The sequence below is a fragment of the Psammomys obesus genome, unplaced genomic scaffold (genome assembly GCF_907164565.1).
Source record: "Psammomys obesus unplaced genomic scaffold, mPsaObe1.curated_primary_1811, whole genome shotgun sequence".
NCBI classification, from domain to species: Eukaryota; Metazoa; Chordata; class Mammalia; order Rodentia; family Muridae; genus Psammomys; species Psammomys obesus.
In genome coordinates, this window is record NW_026586589.1 from 1,292,651 (window position 1) to 1,312,006 (window position 19,356).

Here is a 19,356-nt window from a genome sequence, read left to right on the forward strand (position 1 = left end):
GATAACCTTGCAAAGCTTAAAGTGCCCTCATGTCCAGGATTAAAAACATTAGGTTAAAAGCTTTACAAAGTACTTGAAACTTCCTAGTTTGAGAAATTGTGTTGAAAATGTTAACCACAGATAAAATGGACATGTTCATGAATAGTTACTAAATAAAGTCACATGAATAAAAGTTGCTAGTAACACAAGACAAACCATCTACTGTTAGTCCCCAATTCCTGCTTTCTAGAGCTAAATGACTACTTATCAATGGCTAGCCAATGGTTAACTCCAATTAAAAAAAAAAAAGCCCCACCTGCCAACTATTTGGTGCCAAGGGACAACACAATAAATTCAGAACAAGTCTTTCCCTTGGTAAGCATTTTATTGAGATAAAGCATAAAATAGGTTAACAAAGTAGAAAAAAAGAATATTCAAGATGAAAGCAATGTTAACAGGAGGAGTGGGAACATAAAGGCTGAAGTAGGCAGGACTCAAACTGGCCATAAAGGCACTGTGGCATATCAAGAAACGCTATCATGTCCAATGGGACTCAAGATGTTCCCCACTTCTCTTGTGCTCTTTTATCGGTTGGTGCTGTTGATACTCCACCCAGGGCATTCACCAATGTGTGCAGGATGGGATTCTTAGCATTAGTTGGCAGGGAACTGAATTCAATTGTCAGTAAGGAACTAAATATTTTGTCAGTCAATTCTGCTAAGGCCAATGCTTTAAATGCAGTAGTTTGTTTAGTGCATTTAATAACTAGGGTCTATAGGTATGAAATACCTATAGATTTTTAGTAAAATGGCCTTTGTCCCCACTAGAAAAATTATAAGGGTGATGATATTTACCTATTCATTATATACTGAAAGTCAAATCTGTTAGCCTTTCCCCTTTAAAAGGCTGTGGCTCAGAAAGCTTTTAGTTTTCCCTGAAAACAAGAGAACTTTGGTCAAACCCAATTCTTAAAGAGCCATCACTTCTGGTACTGAACAGGCAAAATAGTAACTACAACCAGACACAATTTTCTTTAAATTCTGAAATGTACACTGGAAAAATAAAACTATTTCTTATCAACATCTAAACAAAGCATCAAAGAAAAGATGACTAAAGCAGCAGCTTTATTTGACACTATATTCTTAAAGTTAGTCTTTTAAGATTTTCTAACAGCATAAATTTCTTGAAAACACCCCCCTTTCCCTGTTCCCAAGTATTCCCAGTACTGACACCTACCTAGGCCCTTGAATCTCCATTTTTCCACTCAGCCTTGTTTTATTGCATGTCCTCTAATTATTTAGTCCTACAAACCAAAGCTATAACACTATCATCTATTATAATCCAACCTTTGCTAGGTTATGTAGTGACAGCTGAGGAAGGTATTAAACTTAAGCCAATCCATCTATACCTTGAATAAAGAATGAGGTTAAGCATTTAGGATGAAATGACTTTAAAAATGTCTGAACAATGAAAGGGTTGTTAAGGTAATTCACTTATTGATTGCAGTCTCAACTAACTGGGCTTTTGGATGTATGGAAACTGCAAATTCAGTTATTCCTACAAGTTTGCACTATTTATTCTAACTTGGTTTCCACAGTATTCATAATGCCTTACTTATAAAGCACAAAGCATTTTAGTTTATCCATGTCACTGTTATTCAGACCAACCACAAATGCCCCAATAATATAAGGGGACTGACTGTTGGGAAGAATTTTAACCAGCAAATACTTAACCAAATTAAGTCTGCTAAGCACCTGTTAAATATAATAATCTTTTAGCAGAAAATGAAGCACACATGCTTTTCCACTTTGAATAAGATAACTAAATTTCTAATAAAAGAAAGGCTACTTCTGTTTTTTTTTTTTTAAACATTAAGGACCACCAAACCATACACTAACACTAATCACGCTGACCCCCTCCAGAACACAGGAAAACAAGATCCCATGTATTAGGACCTACTTCTTGAGCTCAAATTGTAATCCTTTAGTTTCTTTTATTTAAAAACCTACTACTCAGACAAAAATCTTGTGGCATAAACTACAAAGTCCCTTTTACTATTAACTCAAGTTATTAAAGGGGGTAGAAAAAAACTTTGGTAGATTTGATTAACAGCACAAAATAAAGTTATCCAAACTGAATAATTTATTGCTGGTCTGTGGCTTGCCTTGTTTTACACTTAAGTAGAATTTACACTGTCTCAACAAATGGCAGGTATCAACACTTACAGGGCCTTAGTAGTGACCTATTCAATAAGGCAATCATCTTGGTAGCAAACTTTTATTTGAATCTTACATAACTCAAGCTTTATAAAAAGCTAACATAATTGAAAATTTGGGTTTTCCCTCTTTTAAAGCCTGCAGTATCCAAAGCTTAAAACAGTTAATTAAAAAATAAGCAAACAAAACAACAAAACCCTGCAGCAGATCCTGCTGTAATACTTTAAAAAAATCTAAATGAGCTTAATCTTTACAAAAGTTATTTTAGCTCAAAAGCTGTAAAATCAAAATTATCTTAATTCTACAAAGGGAGAGGGCTTCATACCACCATTTTAGAACCTCATCTTTTTCTCATTAAATTTGGCTACAAATCAAATTCCTGTGTTCCCTTTTCAGGAAATCCTCTTGAGGAAGAGGCCAAGTACAAACTTGGAAGAGTAACTGCCTAAGCAAGTAGGAAAGTGTTCCATTATAGTGTGCAAAGAACGTAGAGTTCAGGGTTAATCTCTGGAACTTGATCTGGACCTTGAACGAGATCTAGAACGGGACCTTGAAGCTCTTTTTGGCGGAGGGGACACAGAACGAGCCTTTGAGGGTGGAGCAGGCAGAGGTGAATGGGATCGAGACTGGCTCCGGGATCTGGATTTTGACTTTATATCTCCTTTTCCATTTTCTTTGGGGGACCGAGAACGTGACCTACTTCGGGACTTCCCATACTCATCCTTAGATCTGCTTCTTGAGTGTGAATGGGAACCCCGATCAGACTTGGGCTTAGATTTGCTCTTTGATCTGGACTTCCTGCCTTTCGAGCGGGACCGGGATCGACCTTTGCTCCGCGACCTAGATCTGTACAAACAAAGTCAGATTTCTTTCAGTATCTTGTCAGAAAACCCATGTACTCCACCAAGAGGTAAAATTAAGAACGAGAGTCCCAATACCACATTATTTACCGGGAGCGACTTTTTGAGATGCTTCGAGATCTACTGCGGCTGCTCCTGCGACTCCTACTCCGTGATCTTCTTCTAGACCGTGATCTAAAGACAATGAACATTGACATTTGAATCTCTTCAGGAATGTGTTTGAACTACTCAGCTATGGTTGGAGTATCTGCTTACTGTAACCAAGCACTGTAAGTACAATTAGGCAACAACTGAAAACTACAAGCTACCCCCAGCCCCTCATGTTACCTGGATCTACTTCCAGAGTAAGAGCGCCTATGGCTTGTTCGTGGCTTATCTTCAATAAGCCTAATATTTCTGCCATTTATTTCTGTGCCATCCAGTTTATCCAAAGCACGCTTCATGTCAGAGTAGGATCTAAATTCAATTACACCCTCATTTGTGCGTTCTTTGTGAGCATCTGCATAAGTCACCTCTCCTGCTTGCCGCATGAAATCCTAAAAACAGTAAGACTGATAAGCCCCAGAAATCTAAAGCAAGACCACGTAGCAGCAACTCTTAAGGAAAATAATTGCCATCTGTCAATTTAAACCCCAGGCACATACCTTTAAGTCTTGCCAACTGCAACGACTGGACAGATTCTCTACAATAAGCCTGTACTCTGTACGAACAGGTGGTCCGTATTTGTCTCTGCCTGAAGTTCTCCGACTGCTGTATCCACCTCCACCACCTTTATCACATGGAGGAAGTAATTAGATGCATTGCAATGACAGGGATGATGTTTTTGAAAGTTAGTACAAACATAGCAACGTTTATTACTGGAGTAGGACTTTGCTATTATACCGCTAAACCCTCAATACATTTGTGATTTGCCACAAATTAAATTAAGGGCAAGTCAAATAGACTAAATCCAACTAAACCTCTCCTACAATCTGTTAGAGAGTGACTGCTCCTTTATTCAATTTACCTCGCTAAGTTTTATTTTACAGAACATTGTAAAATATAAAACTTAACTGATTACATGCATTTCTACATTTTACAAAAATTTTTACTAGTTACACTAAGTACTTACATCACAGTGTGAGGTTTTTGGTGGTGGTTTGGCCACAAAACACGCAAGGTAACAGTCACCTAGTTCAGATTAACCAGTTTTGTCTAACCCTTGGAATCCTCACCATCACCCTGCGTCTAATGGCAAAAGGCTGCTGTCGTCATGGCTTCCGGTAAGGTCAGCCAAAGGGTCATAGGGCAAGGGTCACACAATGTATGGAAAAGCCAAGGCCAATCAGGAAAGGCAGTCATCTTAGCCTCAGTGGACACAGCCTCAGCCCCATTGGTCACTTTCAAATTGAAACATCAAGGACTTGTTAAAAAGTTTGAATTCAACATGCAACAATTTCAACATTAAACATTTCATATAACCAAAATCCCCCAACCCCCTCCCAGTAACATGCCCCAACTAGTCCAAATACAGCATAAAGCTTATTTAGATTTATGTTGTGGTATTATACCACATTACTTAGTTTAAAACGACATTTTCTTTGGCCCCCGCCAGATCTCCCATCTTCCTAAGACTTATACTTCAAGCTCCTCCCTTTCCCCGCCCCCTGCCCCACCTCCGCCCCAGCCTTCCTTCAAACTTCCTCAATGCTAGCTAAAGCACTGACAGGTAAGCAAGGGGTAATACTACAAATACAACCAACCCTCGCTTTCAGCGTTGGCAGAAGCCGTGTCAGTGCCAACGAGGGCCAACTGAAGCCACCCCTTCCAAACTTAAGCCAACCGGCCACCCGACCCATTCCCCGCGCTCCGGTGTCCCACGGCTACCCGGGCATGCGTGGAGGCAGAGGGGCCCAGGAATACCCAGGGCCGACTAACCCCGGTCTCCGCGCCTGCCCGGGCTGGGGAGGTCCCACCCTACCCGCCCCGGTGACTGCACCCCCCCCGCCCCCCCCCCAGGTACCTAGGACGCGGAGCGCGCGGGGGTAGGACTCACTGCGGCTTCCGTAGCTGTAGCCATCGCGGTCGCGGCGCGGGCCCCGGGCGTGCTCTACGATCACGCGCTCGCCGCACAGCTCCTTGCTGTTCAGCTCGTAAACGGCGTCGTCCGCGTCACGGGAGTCCTCGAACTCCACGAAACCGTACCTGCGGAGGGGCGGAGCGCGGGCCGCGCGCCGGCGGGCGTGTCGTTAGCCGGCGCCGCGCGCTCCCGCGGCCTCCCCCGCGCGCGCTCGAGGCGCCGCCGCCATCTTGGAGGCCCTGCCACGCGGCGCCGCGGCCTTGGGCCGACCCCGGGCCTTGGGGGCTCCCTCCGCCGCGGGGCGCGGTCGCCCAGACCCCGACTCACCCATTCTTGAGGTCGATTTCGAGGAGGCGGCCGTAGCCGCTGAAAAAGCGCTGGATGTCCTTCTCGCGGACGTTGTAGCTCAGGCGCCCTATGTAGACGCGCGGCATGGCCGTGGCGAGCGGTCCCCCGGAGGCTGGCGGCGGCGCGGCGGGCTGCGGGGCAGGGCTGCGGTGCGGGTGCGGGGACGGCGGGAGCCCGAACACGCGCCTCACACCGCAGCGGCGGCCGAGTCAGCCACACAATGGTGCGCGCGCGCGCCGGCCTACGCTATAAGCGTCCGGGGGCGGGGCGCGGCGCGTGACGTCGGCGCGCAGCACGTCTCCTTCCCGCGCCGCGGACCGCCCCGGAGGAGCTGCGGGCGGCCGCGGCGCGTGCGGGGCTTCGCTGCGAGCCGGGGTCGCCTCCGTCCTGCTCCCTGGCACTCGGCACCCATCTCCGTGCACGGCCGAGACCAGGCCCCTGGGACCAGTGCTTTTTTAATAAGACGTCCTCGCGTCCCAGGCACCCGAGAGCGAGTCCTATTTCTCATTGGTCGTCAGGGCTGTCAGTCTGGGCCGTCTCGCTCTCTGATTGGTTCAAAAAAGAGGTTGCGCCTAGCCTGCAGCGGTTGGCTCCCGCCGGTTTCGATGGGAGCGTGTTCTTCGGAGTCGCTCGGCTTCGTTTCCCGGCGGCCTGCGACCTGGCCCCGAGGGCGCAGTGACCCTCGCGGGAGGTGCCGCGCCGGGTCCCGGTGACATCCTTCCCTGTGCTCTGACAGCTCCGAATCCCGCGCTCACCGCGGCTGTTCACAAAGGGAGCACGGCAGGGCCCCACGCACCCAACAGGCGGATGCTCGGAGAGCCGAGTCCAATCTGGCGGTCCTCCGAGAGCCGCGAGCCCCTTTCCTGCCCATCCGACCCTTAACCTGGTTGTCTCGGAAGGCACGGCGTTTACGAAGCAGAAATACACACGTAGGCGTTCTTGGAGGTGACGCCGAACGCTCTAGAGCCAGATAAACAGAACAACCCTCCCACCCCCAGGAGTAAGTTTAATTGACTTAGCAAGGAGCATGCCTTGGGGGGACTCAGGAATTTGCTTCAGTGTGGCAGAGGAGTGGCTAGGAAGGAAAGGAAACTGAAAGCAGAGTGGGGTGTGACGGAAGCTGGGAGAAAAGGCTGTCCACCTGCACTCCAGGAATGTGTGTTCTGCCGCAAAGCACCGCAGCCCCAGGCTTTTCACCTAAGACTGGCAAGAGGCGATTCTGTCCTCTCGGGGCAGACCGGAAATGTAGATTGTAGTGAACAGGTCGTCCTTAAAGTTAGTAATATAAACAATACGGGTAACATAAAGTTAGTATATGGGTAAAGTTAGTCATATAAACAATATGGGCTTTGAAAAAAAAAAATCGTGCAACATAGAATGAATTCAGCACATAACATTTTTCTCTTATCAAATTGTCAATTTCAAAAAATTTGTTACAATTTATTTGTGGGCTGCTGAGATGACTGAAGCAGGTAAAGATGCTTGTTGCCAAGGACCTGAGTTTGATTCTAGAGACCCACACGGTAGAAGGAAAGAAAAGAACACAATTCTTGCAAGTTGTCTTCTGACCTCCACATGCTTGTCAATGCCCTCAACAAATAACTAAACGTGATAACATTTTAAAATTATTGTTATAGCAAACATATATACAAATAGGTATAAACACATAATATATTATATATACACGGCTTCCACACTAATTATTTGTCATTCATCCTATTAACATATTTTGTTCCCCTCTTCTATGTAGTTCCCTTTCTACTCATTAGATCAACAGCACTGTGGGGAGGCTTGTTGCCGACCTAACTTGTACTTTGGAAGAACATAAGGTGAAATGTAAAGCTGGCAAGCATGCAACATGAGAGTTTATTATTTCTCTTTCAGTGGGCTTGGGGAGGGAGAAGCCAGACAAGCCAGGTATGGCTGCTGATGTCTGAAAGGACCTTGGGAGCTGAGGTAGGAGGATTGCTTTGGGTTCTAGATTTGGCTACAGGGTGAGACATTATCTTTAAAAACAACCAGGAACGGAGGAGTCTGTTGGGAAAGTGCTTACTTTGCAAGCTTGAGAAGGTGAGTTTGATCCCTTCCTGAATAATGGCACCTGAGGTGACCTTTGGCATCTACACTTGATGCACATGTACACAAGTGAACTCACATGTACACTTTTGCACACAAAACCAAAAATGCCCAAATGAAAATCAGAGTTGGGTAGAGATTCTTTACTGGGTTTCCTGTGTCTGCAGCCTTTGGATGCCCTAGTATGGACCATGAGAGCCTCCATAATGAGGAGAGCAGGTTCCTACAGGTCCACCTCCGACCCCTATGGATTCTTTTGCTGTGTGGAATCCCAACTAACACAGCCACTCTAGAGTGTTCATGTGGGACGGAGTGACTATAGCAGGGGCTGCTTTGGATGTACAGTTCCGACCTGAAAGGTGTCTGTGATAGAGTGAGGAGGAATCATCAGGCCTCTGAGGTTTGTCTGACTGGGAGCTTTGGGTACGGGTTCCTAAGCCATTCCAAACCCTAGTTTAAAAACATCTGAGCCAGATGTGGTGCTGCACACCTGTAATGCCAGAAGGATCAGACTTCCTAGCAAGAGGATCAGTCTACTTAGCAAGGTGCTGGGGATATGGTTGGGAGTGCATTCTGTTCTTGGAGAACACTTGGGCTCCGTGTTTAGATGAGAGTCAAATGTCTCACATTGCCTATAACTCTAGCTCCAGGGGGACCCATTGCTTCTGGCCTCTGCATACAAAGGTACATAACTCTACACACACACACACACACACTTAGATAAAAATAAATATAAAAAAAAAATCTTCAAATGTGCTCCAGCACTTGGAAGACAGAAGCAGGGGGATTTCTGTGATTTCAAGGCCAGCCTGGTCTACATAGTTCCAAGTCATCGAGGACTACACACTGAAACTCTGTCTCAAACAAACAAACAAACAAACAAATATCCCCAGATAAAATAAAAAATTCAAAACCTCTGTACAAGAGTTCCTCAGCCTCCACACTGCTGGCATTTGGGCCAGATCATCTTATTTTATTTCTTTTGTCGTGGGCTATGCTTTGAATTATGGGACTTTGAGCAGCCTCCCTGAGCTCTGCCCATGAGTGCCAGCAGCTTACTCCCATCTCCAGGGTGAGGGAAAAAGCACAAAGACTCAAGCCTTCAGATAGTAACAGATGCTGCTGAGGGACAGAATTGCCCCCGTAAAGAACAGGTTCTGACGTGAGAGGGCTGCACCTGCCTCCCTTATGTTTGTTCGGTTAAGGATTAACTGGAGTATAAGATGTTACTAGACATCAAGGTTGTCATGCCTAAAGCAGACGTATGCTGAACTAGTTAAATATCTGACATCACCTGAGTGATATGCCCAGGGCATTTAATGGTTACAGTGCAAGCATACAGTTTTTGTCATACCAAACACACAAATCTGGATCTACATGACCCAAGCCCATACCTGGCAACATGCTCGCAGTATGAACTTGTAGATAGACTCTGTCAGTGCTGCATGGGAAAGTGTGGAGGACTACATAGACACGTCTGTGAGGTGTTACAAGGTGGATGAAAACTTCAAAGAGGACGAGCTGCACAGCAGACCCGAACATCGTGTTCTGATTAGTTTTTGTATACAATTTGTGTGATACTGGGGACCCGAACCCAGGAATTTTTTTTTCTTTCTGTATACGAGACAAATGCTCTTCCACCAAGCCCTACCCTCAGCCATCAACTCCTTTATACCCCCATACTCCTGCCAAGACAGGGTTTCTCTATGTAGGCCTGGATGGCCTGGAACTAGCTCTGTAGACCAGGGTGACCTCAGACTCAGAGATCCACCTGCCTCTGCCTCCCGAGTGCTGGGAGTAAAGGCGTGTGCCGCCACTGCCACCACCACCACATGTCTCTTCAGACTGTAGAAATCTTTCCCCTTTTACTGTGTCTGCTTCTTAAGGCTGCTGTAGCAACATAGCAACTCGGTGGCTTAAAGCATTACAAATGTGTTATTTTCACTTATGAAGCTCAGAAGTCTGTACTGGTTTCCTGGCAAAAACAAAGGAGACAGTAAGACCTTCTCTTCTGGAGGCTCCGGTGGGAGAATCTATTTCTTTTGCCTTCTCCAGTGTCTAGAGGTTATTTGCATTCCTGGGCTTGCGGTTCCTTCTGTCACAAGCCATTAACTTGGTGGGATCACATTTGTCACTTGGACTCCAATCCCTGCTTCTATTACCATATGTCTCTGAGCCAGTTACCTTCCTGCCTCTATTTGGTCCCTGGTGGTGACATTGGCTCTGTAGTAGGGTTGTGTTTTGTTTTGTTTTGTTTTTTCCTCCTGGCCCCAAGATTCCAGAATAATGACCCACAAGGTTCAATACAAATACCTAGGCCATATAGCTAGGCTCTTCTCTGACTAGCTCATAACTTAAAATAGCCCATTTATACTAATTACATTCTGCCACATGTCTGTTTACCTCTGCTCAGGTACCATCATCTGTCCTCCTCACATCTTCCTGTGTGAATCTCATGTGTTTGGCTCTATCCAGAATCCTTTTTGCCTGCCAGATGTCCCACCTTCTATTATACCCTTTCCTATAGGCCATAGGTTCTTTTTAAATCGACAGTCAACACATCCATGCAATACACAAGATATTCTTTCTGCAATTCCCCCTTTTAGTCTAATAAAGGCTCTTTTTCTTATATAATAAACTATATACAACAAGAACAATTATGAAACAATTATGAAATCTATCATAATGTCCAGTCCATTGTATTTGTTAACTTTGGAGAAAGTACTCTACTATCTATCCTATCTTGGTGTGTTCAGAGTTCTATACCTACATCATTTTTTTTATCCTTACTTGCATTACCAATTTAAAAATTTTTTTGGATATAAAACATTTTGTTAAATTCTAAACAATTTAAGCTTTATTATAAGACTATAGCCATCTAGTCTTCAACCCATGAGAGATTTGAGACGGTATAAATATTACCTGAGCACACAGGAAGTGCAGGCAAGCTGCTTCCAATACCATAGAATCAACGGACAGCTGGCTGCCTAGACAGTCCCCCAAATTTCTCTGTAACATCAGAGCAATGTTAGATTATTGGCTTATAAGATGTTCTTTGCTTTAAGCGTAGATTTAATAATCTACCCTTTTATCCTATTATTCCTATATGATATTCCTATATTTCCCCCTTTTCTTCTCCACTGCTTTTCCCTTACCTAAGAAAGAATAGGGAAAAGAAAAAAAGAGAAGTCCTTGTGGATAAGCTTCTCTAGCTTGTTTTCTCCCTGATCAAGACCTTCTTAATAACTTGTAACCAACCCATTTTAATGACAAACATCCATCACCCAATAGAATGACCAAAACCTACCCTCCTTACCTTAAGGGAATGGATGCTGCTCTCTTAGAATTACTTCCTGATGATTTGAGGAATAATATTCCTTTTTTGTTGGGGAGGGGGGTTCCAAGAAAACTGGAAAATTGGTTAAGAAAGGTTGCTGTAACATTTGTTGTCCAGTCTCTAAATGCTGTGAAAATGCAGGCTTAAATGATGTCCTGTTTGGAACAGTCTGAAAGGTTGGACCAATTGGGATCTGCAGCTTTTTTTGAAGCTGTCCTGGAAGCAAGCTTTGATGAAACAGCAACTGAAGCATTCTGAGGCTGGAACAAGCAGGATGCTGGAATAAATGTGTTTCAGCATCTCAGCATCCTGGAGGATGAGTCTTGTCAAGGCCATCTCCATTCTATTGGTGTTTGGTGTTTTTATTCTGTAAACATATAAACCCTCACAAGTAAGATACAGTTCTACAATTACATATGTATGGAATGTACAAGGTACACAGATTAATTAAAGATGGATTCTCTGTTCTTTGTTTGAGCAGGTGAAAGACACCTGTTTTTCTTGATAAGCTAGTTTGAACTGTATATCCAAACTGCAATATGAATCTTCATCCATGTCACATGAAAGAATGGCATGTACTAAAAAGTAATGAGGACTCTGTAGCCAAGAAGATTTATTGGCTATGCATAGACATTTAAGTCTCAGCCTCTCAGAGCTATTGCCATAGAAGGATCATCATATACAGTACCTGCCTTGTTGGTCCTGCTGACCTCCCTTTTCCTGTCTGCAGCTAAGACCTTCAGGGGGTCTCCCCTTGTCAAATCTGATTTTCAACAATTTGGATGAAAGATACAGCTTTTCATTTCCTGTTGGAACAAATGCAAAATTTCCTTCCCAATCCAACATACCTCCTTTCTTCCATTCTGGAATTAGGACTTCTATAGGTTAATCTAATTTAGCAGTCTTTTCTAAAACCCAGTGCTTTTTAACAGCTGCACTACCTACCTCATTGACTTTTAAAAAATTCAGCAAAGCACCATTTAATATATCCCTGGGATATTCCTCATCCCTCTTCTGTTCTATCAGCACCTCCCTTACATTCTTGTTAGATCTCTCCACAATTGCTTGACCTTTGTAAGCAGGACTGTAAGTTATAGCTAACATTTTCTATGCCACATTGTCCAAAATGTTGTATTCTAGTGAATACATATGTTGAAGCATCATTAGTTTCCATCTGTAAATGTATTTCTAAGATAACCACCACTAAATGTGCAACCTCAGAATCACCCTTCTCAGAAGTCAAGGCAAAAGCCCATTGGAATTCTGAATAGGTATCAATAGTATGATACATCAACATGTGTACATGTGTTTACACATTCTACAAAATGAAACACATAATCTATTATATGACATTGACCTAAGGTAGCATCAAACATAATCTGTACTCTCAACTCAGAATACAGACCTTCACCTAGTCTGATGTGTTGGTTTATAACTGAGGCCTTTTTTTTTTTCTTTAAGCCTTTGAAGAATTCTCTCATCAGGAACTACCTCATTTGATGTTACTGTAAGTTCCAGGTGGGATTCCTCTGAAGGTTCCATATTTTGATTCAGATAATTCTCTAACCTCTGTTCTATGGTCTCCAATCCACCAATCCATTTTTCAGTCTCCTCTTCAAGTTTGTCCCATTCTGATCCCTTCCAAAGAGGATGCACAAAACTGTAATTGTAACTGAAAAAAGTATTTGTATGTTAATAGAAACAAACTCAAACGGAATACAGATGCCCTGTGTCACTGTGTCTTCCTTTATTTATAATACAGAAAATATATTTTTTTCAACTCTCTCCCTAAGGACTTTACTTTCTTATTTTCAAATGAAATATCTTTTCCCGTGATTAAAAAAAAAAAAAAATACCCGGCTTTCTTTCTTTTTTATTGTTTTTCAAACTTAATGCCTTTTCAGTTCAGATATTCGGGGCGTTTCAGTTTGTACCTCACATGGCCTCACCCCTTCAGCTAGCTGGTAGCATTGGCCGCTGGCTCTGGACCCCTTGGTTTGGTGCCTTTCTCCGCCCAGAGGCGGGTGTAGGCTTTTCCAGTGTGGACCCGCATTGAAAATCTGCAGAGGAGCGTCACAAGTCCAGGGGTCCATTGGGATGTGTGCGTGGGAGGAGATTTTCCAACTTGTGCCTGTGATCACTGTTGGTGCTGCTCAGACTCACCGCCCAGGAGGGAGGAGGGATAAGGGTTTGCAGGAATGCCCTCTCTCCTCCCCTTTCCCTTCCACCAAAATGCATATGAATAGAAAATTCAGGTTTGTAGAGGAAGCCAGGGAACACCCAGACATTTCTGAGAGGGTAAATTTTTACAGTCCCTTTGGAAAAAGCTGCTGCAATTTGGAAGTAGCCATTCCACGGCCAAGCCGTTCCATACTCCACAGAAATGAGTTCACAAGTCTGCAAGGGAATACAGCATGGTGGGTAAAAACCACGGAGGTGCAGCCTTCCAACCCGGTCCCCAACCCCCTGCGCCCTTGTAGAGTGGAGGATTGGAGTGTGGAATAGTCACCACCACACAGCAGGGAGCCCGAGCCACAACGACGCAGATCCTATAAGGAAGGCAGAGAGGAGACAGCCCCGTCCCTCCCGCCCCCCACAGTGTTAACTCCACAGATGCACAAACGAGAAACAGCAGGACTGATCCCGGGTGGTGGCGGAGGAGGGGCCAGAAGAGACCCGCAGGGCTCCTGGGGCCCTGGTCCAGGTTGAATGAGCGGAGTGCCGGTTACACAAGTAAGTTCTGCTCGCGGCCAGTACTTACTTGTTGTCTTATGCTTTGAGCATTTTACATCATTTTGTGCGCGTGTGTGTGTGTTTTAATGGAAAGCTTAAAAAAGTATAATCTCAAGAGAAATTGCCGTCCGGATGTGTTGGCTCGTGCCTAGGATCCCAGCTCGTGGGAGGCTGAGTCAGGGTCGCCAGAAGTTCGAGACCAGCCGGGACTACACAGTGAGTTTCAGGCAGCTTGCACACAGAGTAGGACGGGAAAGAAAAGAAAAGAAAACAAAAAACAAATGTACAGAAGTATCCAATTATTTGTGATGGAGCCCTTTGGGTTGTTCCGGGGACCAAATCTTACCGAGGGGCGGGGGGGGGGCGTTGTTTATGGTGCCTGATCACCAATGCCAATTTATTTGACCCAATCATTTGGTTTGTTTTGTATTCCAGTTAGAACCGTAGGCTGGCTCTGAGAATGTGCTTTTGTCGCCACCAGGTGGCTGTACTTGTGATTGCAGTGGCGGAGAAATGACAAGGGTTTCAAGGTATGTTTGGAAGTTCTGAACTTGAAATCTAGTTGTCAGAACTCATATTGCCCCGAGGATTTCATGCCATTACTTGGAAATGTCCTTTCTTGTTTTCCATTGTCCTCCAATGACGATTTCAAGCCCACTTGTCAACTTGGCCACCGTCACATCTCTGATGTGACCCTCAGACCTAAGCCGTTCTGTCCACTTCTCTGGGCCACTAATCAGCATAGGCAGTGGCTGGTGGCAAACTCTTCACTTGATCCCAACAGGGATCATGATGCCCCCAGAGTAGCTGACTGTAGCCCAGACGCCTCATTTTTGGGTTGTAGCTGATTAGGTGACGGGGTTAGAAGCAGCTACTTGTGGGTAACAGACTCAGTAGACTCAGGATTGTTGTCCAGGTGCAGGGGTAAGCACACTGACAGAGAGGCGGAAGAAGAAACTCTTTGTTGGTCACTTGCATGAAGGCATGAGAGAAATGAGAACACTTCAACCAAAGGTGGCTTAGAGAAGGAAAGGTTTGATTGCACCATATGAGTTACAGTCCATCACTGAGGGAAATCAAGAGAGGAACTCAAGGGCAGGCTTGCTTGCCTTCTCACGCAACACTGTTTCTTTGTGTGTGTGTGTGTAGGTCAGAAGACAACTCTCAGGAGTCAGTTCTCCCCTTCCACCATGTGGGCGCCAGACACGGAACTCAGGTCATCAGTCTTGACAGCAAGCCTTCCTACTCACCGATCCAGTCTCTGGCCCCACAACATTATTTCAGATCAAGGAGCCCACCCCACAAGGAAGTACACAACGGGAGCTACGGAGGATGCTGCTTGCTAGCTGGCTTGCAGGCTCATGCCTGGCTCGGTGCTTATACAGTCCAGGACCACCTGCTCAGGGAATGATACTCCCCATAGTGGGCTGGGCCCTTCCACATCTACTAACCATCAAGACAACCCTTCACAGACATATCAATCCCTCAACTGAGACTCCCTTCCTAGACGGCTCTAGGCTGTGTCAAGTGACGATTAAAGCTAACTAGGGCAGGAGGCAGCCACGTCGTGCTCTGTCTGACACTGTCTGCACCATCCTGTCTTTCTAGTTCTCACTTTCTGCAGCCCTTTTCCAAGGTTACAAAAGCAGTAGGCAGTTGCTGAGCACAGGAAACTCTCAGGTGGACCCGCCTGCAAGTTGGGCAGGGAGCTCTAGGGATGAAGCTCCCTTGAATTATCTCCCACCCTGGGCAATGAGCAGATATTAACAAAAGCTTGTACTAATGGGCTAGTAAAAATGACGTAAATGACGTACCGGGGAAGGTTTTTTTTTTTTTTTTTTTTTTTCTCTCTCTCTTTGGTGGGTTGGGATGGGAAGGAAATGCCTCTCACTTTTTATTCTCGACTGGTGCCTGTATAGATATAACAGGAAATATTTACTGAAGGAAGATAGCAACACATGGCTATTGAAAGACACTTGCTCTGGAGTCCAAATCTACTCATTGTGTCCTTGATCTGTCCTCTGGGCTTAATAATAAGACTCACTGTGGAAGGTGGTGCAGGCACATGGAGACCATGGTTAAAGAGCACACATGATGGGAAGTACTTTCTAGAGAGAAGCCTGAGTCAATTCTCTCTCTTCCGTGATTGTTTAACTCAATGGCCTTTAAACCTTAGTTTCTCTGCACAGAAGGCCATTTCTTACCTCTTCTAATTTGTACAAGCAGCTCTCTTTGGTCCCTCTGAGGCTGTGGGAAGAGATCAGGAAGGGCACCAGGAGAAGAAGTTTATGAAGAGGGTAAGGGAGAGCCAAGCTCCCTGTTCTGAATTCAGGGCCAGGCTGGCAGTAACTGCAAACAATCAGACATTGCCTCAAGGGCTCTGAGTTGGCTGTAAAGAATTAATGATCAGGAAAGGTGTCTTTCAATTATTTTTGCACTCAAGGTGCATAGATTACAGACATTCAGTAGAGCCTATCTTGGATCCAAGCCGGCTCCCAGTGCTGGCTGGGAAATTACCCAGACGACATTCACGTCTGGGGAATGCTGGGAGTCAGGCTCTCTCCTATTGGGGTATGCTCAGATCCCGCCTGTGTGCAGGTCTCCATGTTTGTCAAATAAAGCTGGCTTAGTTGCATTTTGGTGGTCAGTCAAAGAGACTGACCAGATCCTCTATCCTTATTTGACTCCCTCAAAGCTTCCCTGGCTTCAGTAGGATTTGAGGCTGCAGAGCAGATGTAGCAAGAACATCAGTGATAGCAGTGAGGTTACAGGGACAGCAGTCACCAATGCAGATGGGTCAGCTAAGAAGGCTTTGACTTTTCCACTAGGTTGGAAGATGTACTCAGTCTTCACAGAACCCCCTGGTACCCTCAGGTAGAATGTGACACCGAGGAAGTTGTCAGGTGGCTGATGTGAAAACAGTCAGGATCATGGACAGCCACCAGGAAGCAAGTATGCAGTTTCCTCTTTGATGGCCAGCACTTCCTGGTTGTAGATGTTGCCATTGTCTACCCGCTGGTACCTGCTGGAGGATCAGCTCAGAGGAAAAGAAGGGTTATTTGCCAGCTTGGCTTCACCGGTTCCTACTTTGTCTCTGTCAGCTACACTTCACTCCGAATTTCAGTCGTGCCGCTGGAGACGTTAGTGGTGAGGCCTGGAAGGCTGGAAGAATGTTCCGGGCTGGCACAGTGACTTCACCTGGGCAATGACATCATTGTGAACAACGGCTGGCACCATAATGGCCGGCAGCACGTCTCTGATTTCAGTGAGGTCCTCCTTGGGGAACAAATGCTCACCTGTTCCCCAATACAGGGCAACAATTTCTCCAGAGCTAGATTGTTTGCCAGATGCTCTGTGCTGACATTGTACACCGTGGCTGTGCTGGTTAATCTCAACTGCCAACTGACAGGATCAAGAATCACCCATGAGGTAAATAAGCCTCTGGGCATATCTCTTGTTGGCTGTATAGATTAAGGTTAGCTTCTGAGAACATCCACGAGGGTTATCTTGATCACGTTAATTGATGTGGGAAGGCCTGCCCGTTGTGGGTGGAACCATTCCCTCTGCTTGGGTTCTGGAATGTATAAAAAGGAGGAACTGAGCTGAGTACATACATTTATTCCTCTCTGCCTCTTGGCTACAGATACATTATGACCAGCTTCCTTAAGCTCCTGCTGCTGTGGCTTCCCATTGCAATAGACTGGAAGCTGCCACAGTGAGCCAAACCCTTTCTCGACTGAGTTGCTTTTGTTAGGGTATTTCATCATAGCAACAGAAATATAATCAGCACAATGGTGTTCTTCCCCCAGGAGCACCATAGCCTTCCCTATAGTGGCATGTAGATTCACTGCACCTGTCAGGAGCCCACACCGTCTGCTCCAACAGTGAAGCATTTTGGGATAACCGTCCACAGGTTGGGTGATCTTAAGGAAGTAGTTGTATTTACAGCTTCTGCCCTGCCCCCATCATTGTTAAACCCTGAGTGGAAATTGTGATGTGTTAGGGATTGCCAAACAGGGATTAAGGATGATGTCAGGTTAATTAGGGCGCTGTGCAAGAGGTGGATTATTTACACCCCTCCCCCCACGGCCGGGAAGAGGGTCAGGAAAGTCAAGAACAGATTTATGTTCTGGTTTGGATCATTCTGGAATTATGTCCTGAGACTAGGATTCAAGCACATTCAATGATCTGGGAGGTGTCCCAAGAAACCCTTGGCGGGGAAGGGAATTGAGATCCGGAAGCGACCCAGCATGCTGGTGTTTTTCAAGCCACTTGCACTGTGGGTAACTGAAATCTCACCTGGGGACTCTGGGAAATGCATCTTGAAATTATGTCTAGAAATTACCCCATACAAGGGACAAAAAAGCAGAGCTACTAATATATGCTGGTCACTGGTTGAGGACAGTTTTAGCTATGTTCATCTTCCTGCCCTTCCAATCTTGTTCACTTGGTAGCCAAGAAAATCCTCACACAGGAAATGTGCTGTTGACAGCTGGTGTGCCCAGGAAACGGCAAGGTATTGGAGCTGAGCCAGGACAGTATGTCAGGCCATGGCTTGAAGGTCGACTCTTTTCCAGGCACTGAGCACCTGTGATCTTATTTTATCTACACGTGTATATAAGGCTGAATCTTGGTTGATCCTCTCCCTAGACCTATTCCTCAGCACTGAGACGGGGTAGATTAACTCAATGTTTTACCTCAGGGCAAAATTTAAGAGGGCCTCAAAACAAATACAGAAACCCCACCGACAACCTGGCAATCAAACAGATTTTAATGCAATATGAAAAAAAGAAAAGAAACAATATGAAAAAAAAATCCATGATGAATAAAGCATTAAAAGTTTTAATCAACAGGATCAGTAACCTTGCTGAGCTGAACCATATTGGAGCCTGAGGCGGAAGGAAAAATCAGTTCTACTGATTGTGTTCCTGATGGATTGTTTTGTACTCCATCTAATTTTTAAAAAGTTATTGCATTAGAACATTGTCTTGATTACTAACCTTTCCCCCACACCCTCATGTCTTAGTCTGATTTCTTTTGCTATAGGGGAATTTACCCACACACTGGACAGAGGTTTATTTAGTTGGCCATTTTGGGGACCAAGGTCAAGAGCACAGCATCCCCATCTGGCAAGGACCTTCCTGCTGCTCGTGACTGTCTGCGGAGTCCTGAGGTGGCACAGGGTGTCATAAAATGAAGGAGCTCAGCTAAATGAGACAGCTAAATGAGGTACATTCTTGCAGTGACCAGCCCACTTGTCTGGTGAGCTACCCATAGCCTCCCTTTGGCAGCCAGGAGTGGCCTCTTGCCCTGTCCCACAAGTTCAGATGTGTTCACTCACACCAGGCTCCCAGCAGACATCAGTGGCTACTTCTTTGACCCTCTTTCCTCCATGTCTCCGAGTCCTCCCACATCTGTGCACATGCTGGTTCCAACACAGAATCTTTCATTCCCATTGTGCTTGTCAAATGACAATTTATTTTTTATTAAGCTCTTCCTTGCAGCCATTTCTCTGCACCGTGGCTATCGGTACCACATGGCACACTCTTAGAGCTTCAGCCATGTGGAACGCCCTCTGACCTTTCTTTATTCCTTTCCTAGTGGTGTTTCTGTTTTCTTACCTTCCCGTGTTGGCATACTAAGGGGTTTCCCCGAGGGATTCAGGCAGATGGCTTTCTCCTGGTCACACTTTCCCACAATCTGTTTCCTTTGCTCTACCATCTTCTCTTGTGGGCTACTCCTGATCTC

At 45.3% G+C, this 19,356-nt stretch overlaps 1 protein-coding gene across 1 annotated transcript; it reads right to left on the reverse strand.

Annotated features, from left to right (window-relative positions):
• Positions 1 to 345: 345 nt before the first annotated feature.
• Srsf6 (serine and arginine rich splicing factor 6) lies at positions 346 to 5,696 on the reverse strand. Its single transcript, XM_055602278.1, has 6 exons — positions 5,442 to 5,696; positions 5,091 to 5,239; positions 3,700 to 3,824; positions 3,383 to 3,591; positions 3,146 to 3,229; positions 346 to 3,041 (listed from the first exon to the last, which is right to left on the reverse strand). The coding sequence occupies exons 1-6, from the start codon at positions 5,546 to 5,548 to the stop codon at positions 2,696 to 2,698; spliced, it is 1,020 nt and encodes a 339-aa protein (XP_055458253.1). The 5' UTR covers positions 5,549 to 5,696; the 3' UTR covers positions 346 to 2,695.
• Positions 5,697 to 19,356: the final 13,660 nt, after the last annotated feature.

Coding starts and splice junctions, on each gene's coding strand:
- Srsf6 (XM_055602278.1), bottom strand. CDS start 5,548: ATGCCGCGCGTCTACATAGGGCGCCTGAGCTACAACGTCCGCGAGAAG. Junction 5,240..5,441: donor GAAATCGACCTCAAGAATGG/GTGAGTCGGGGT, acceptor GCCCCTCCGCAG/GTACGGTTTCGTGGAGTTCG. Junction 3,592..3,699: donor GCAGTTGGCAAGACTTAAAG/GTATGTGCCTGG, acceptor TACTGTTTTTAG/GATTTCATGCGGCAAGCAGG.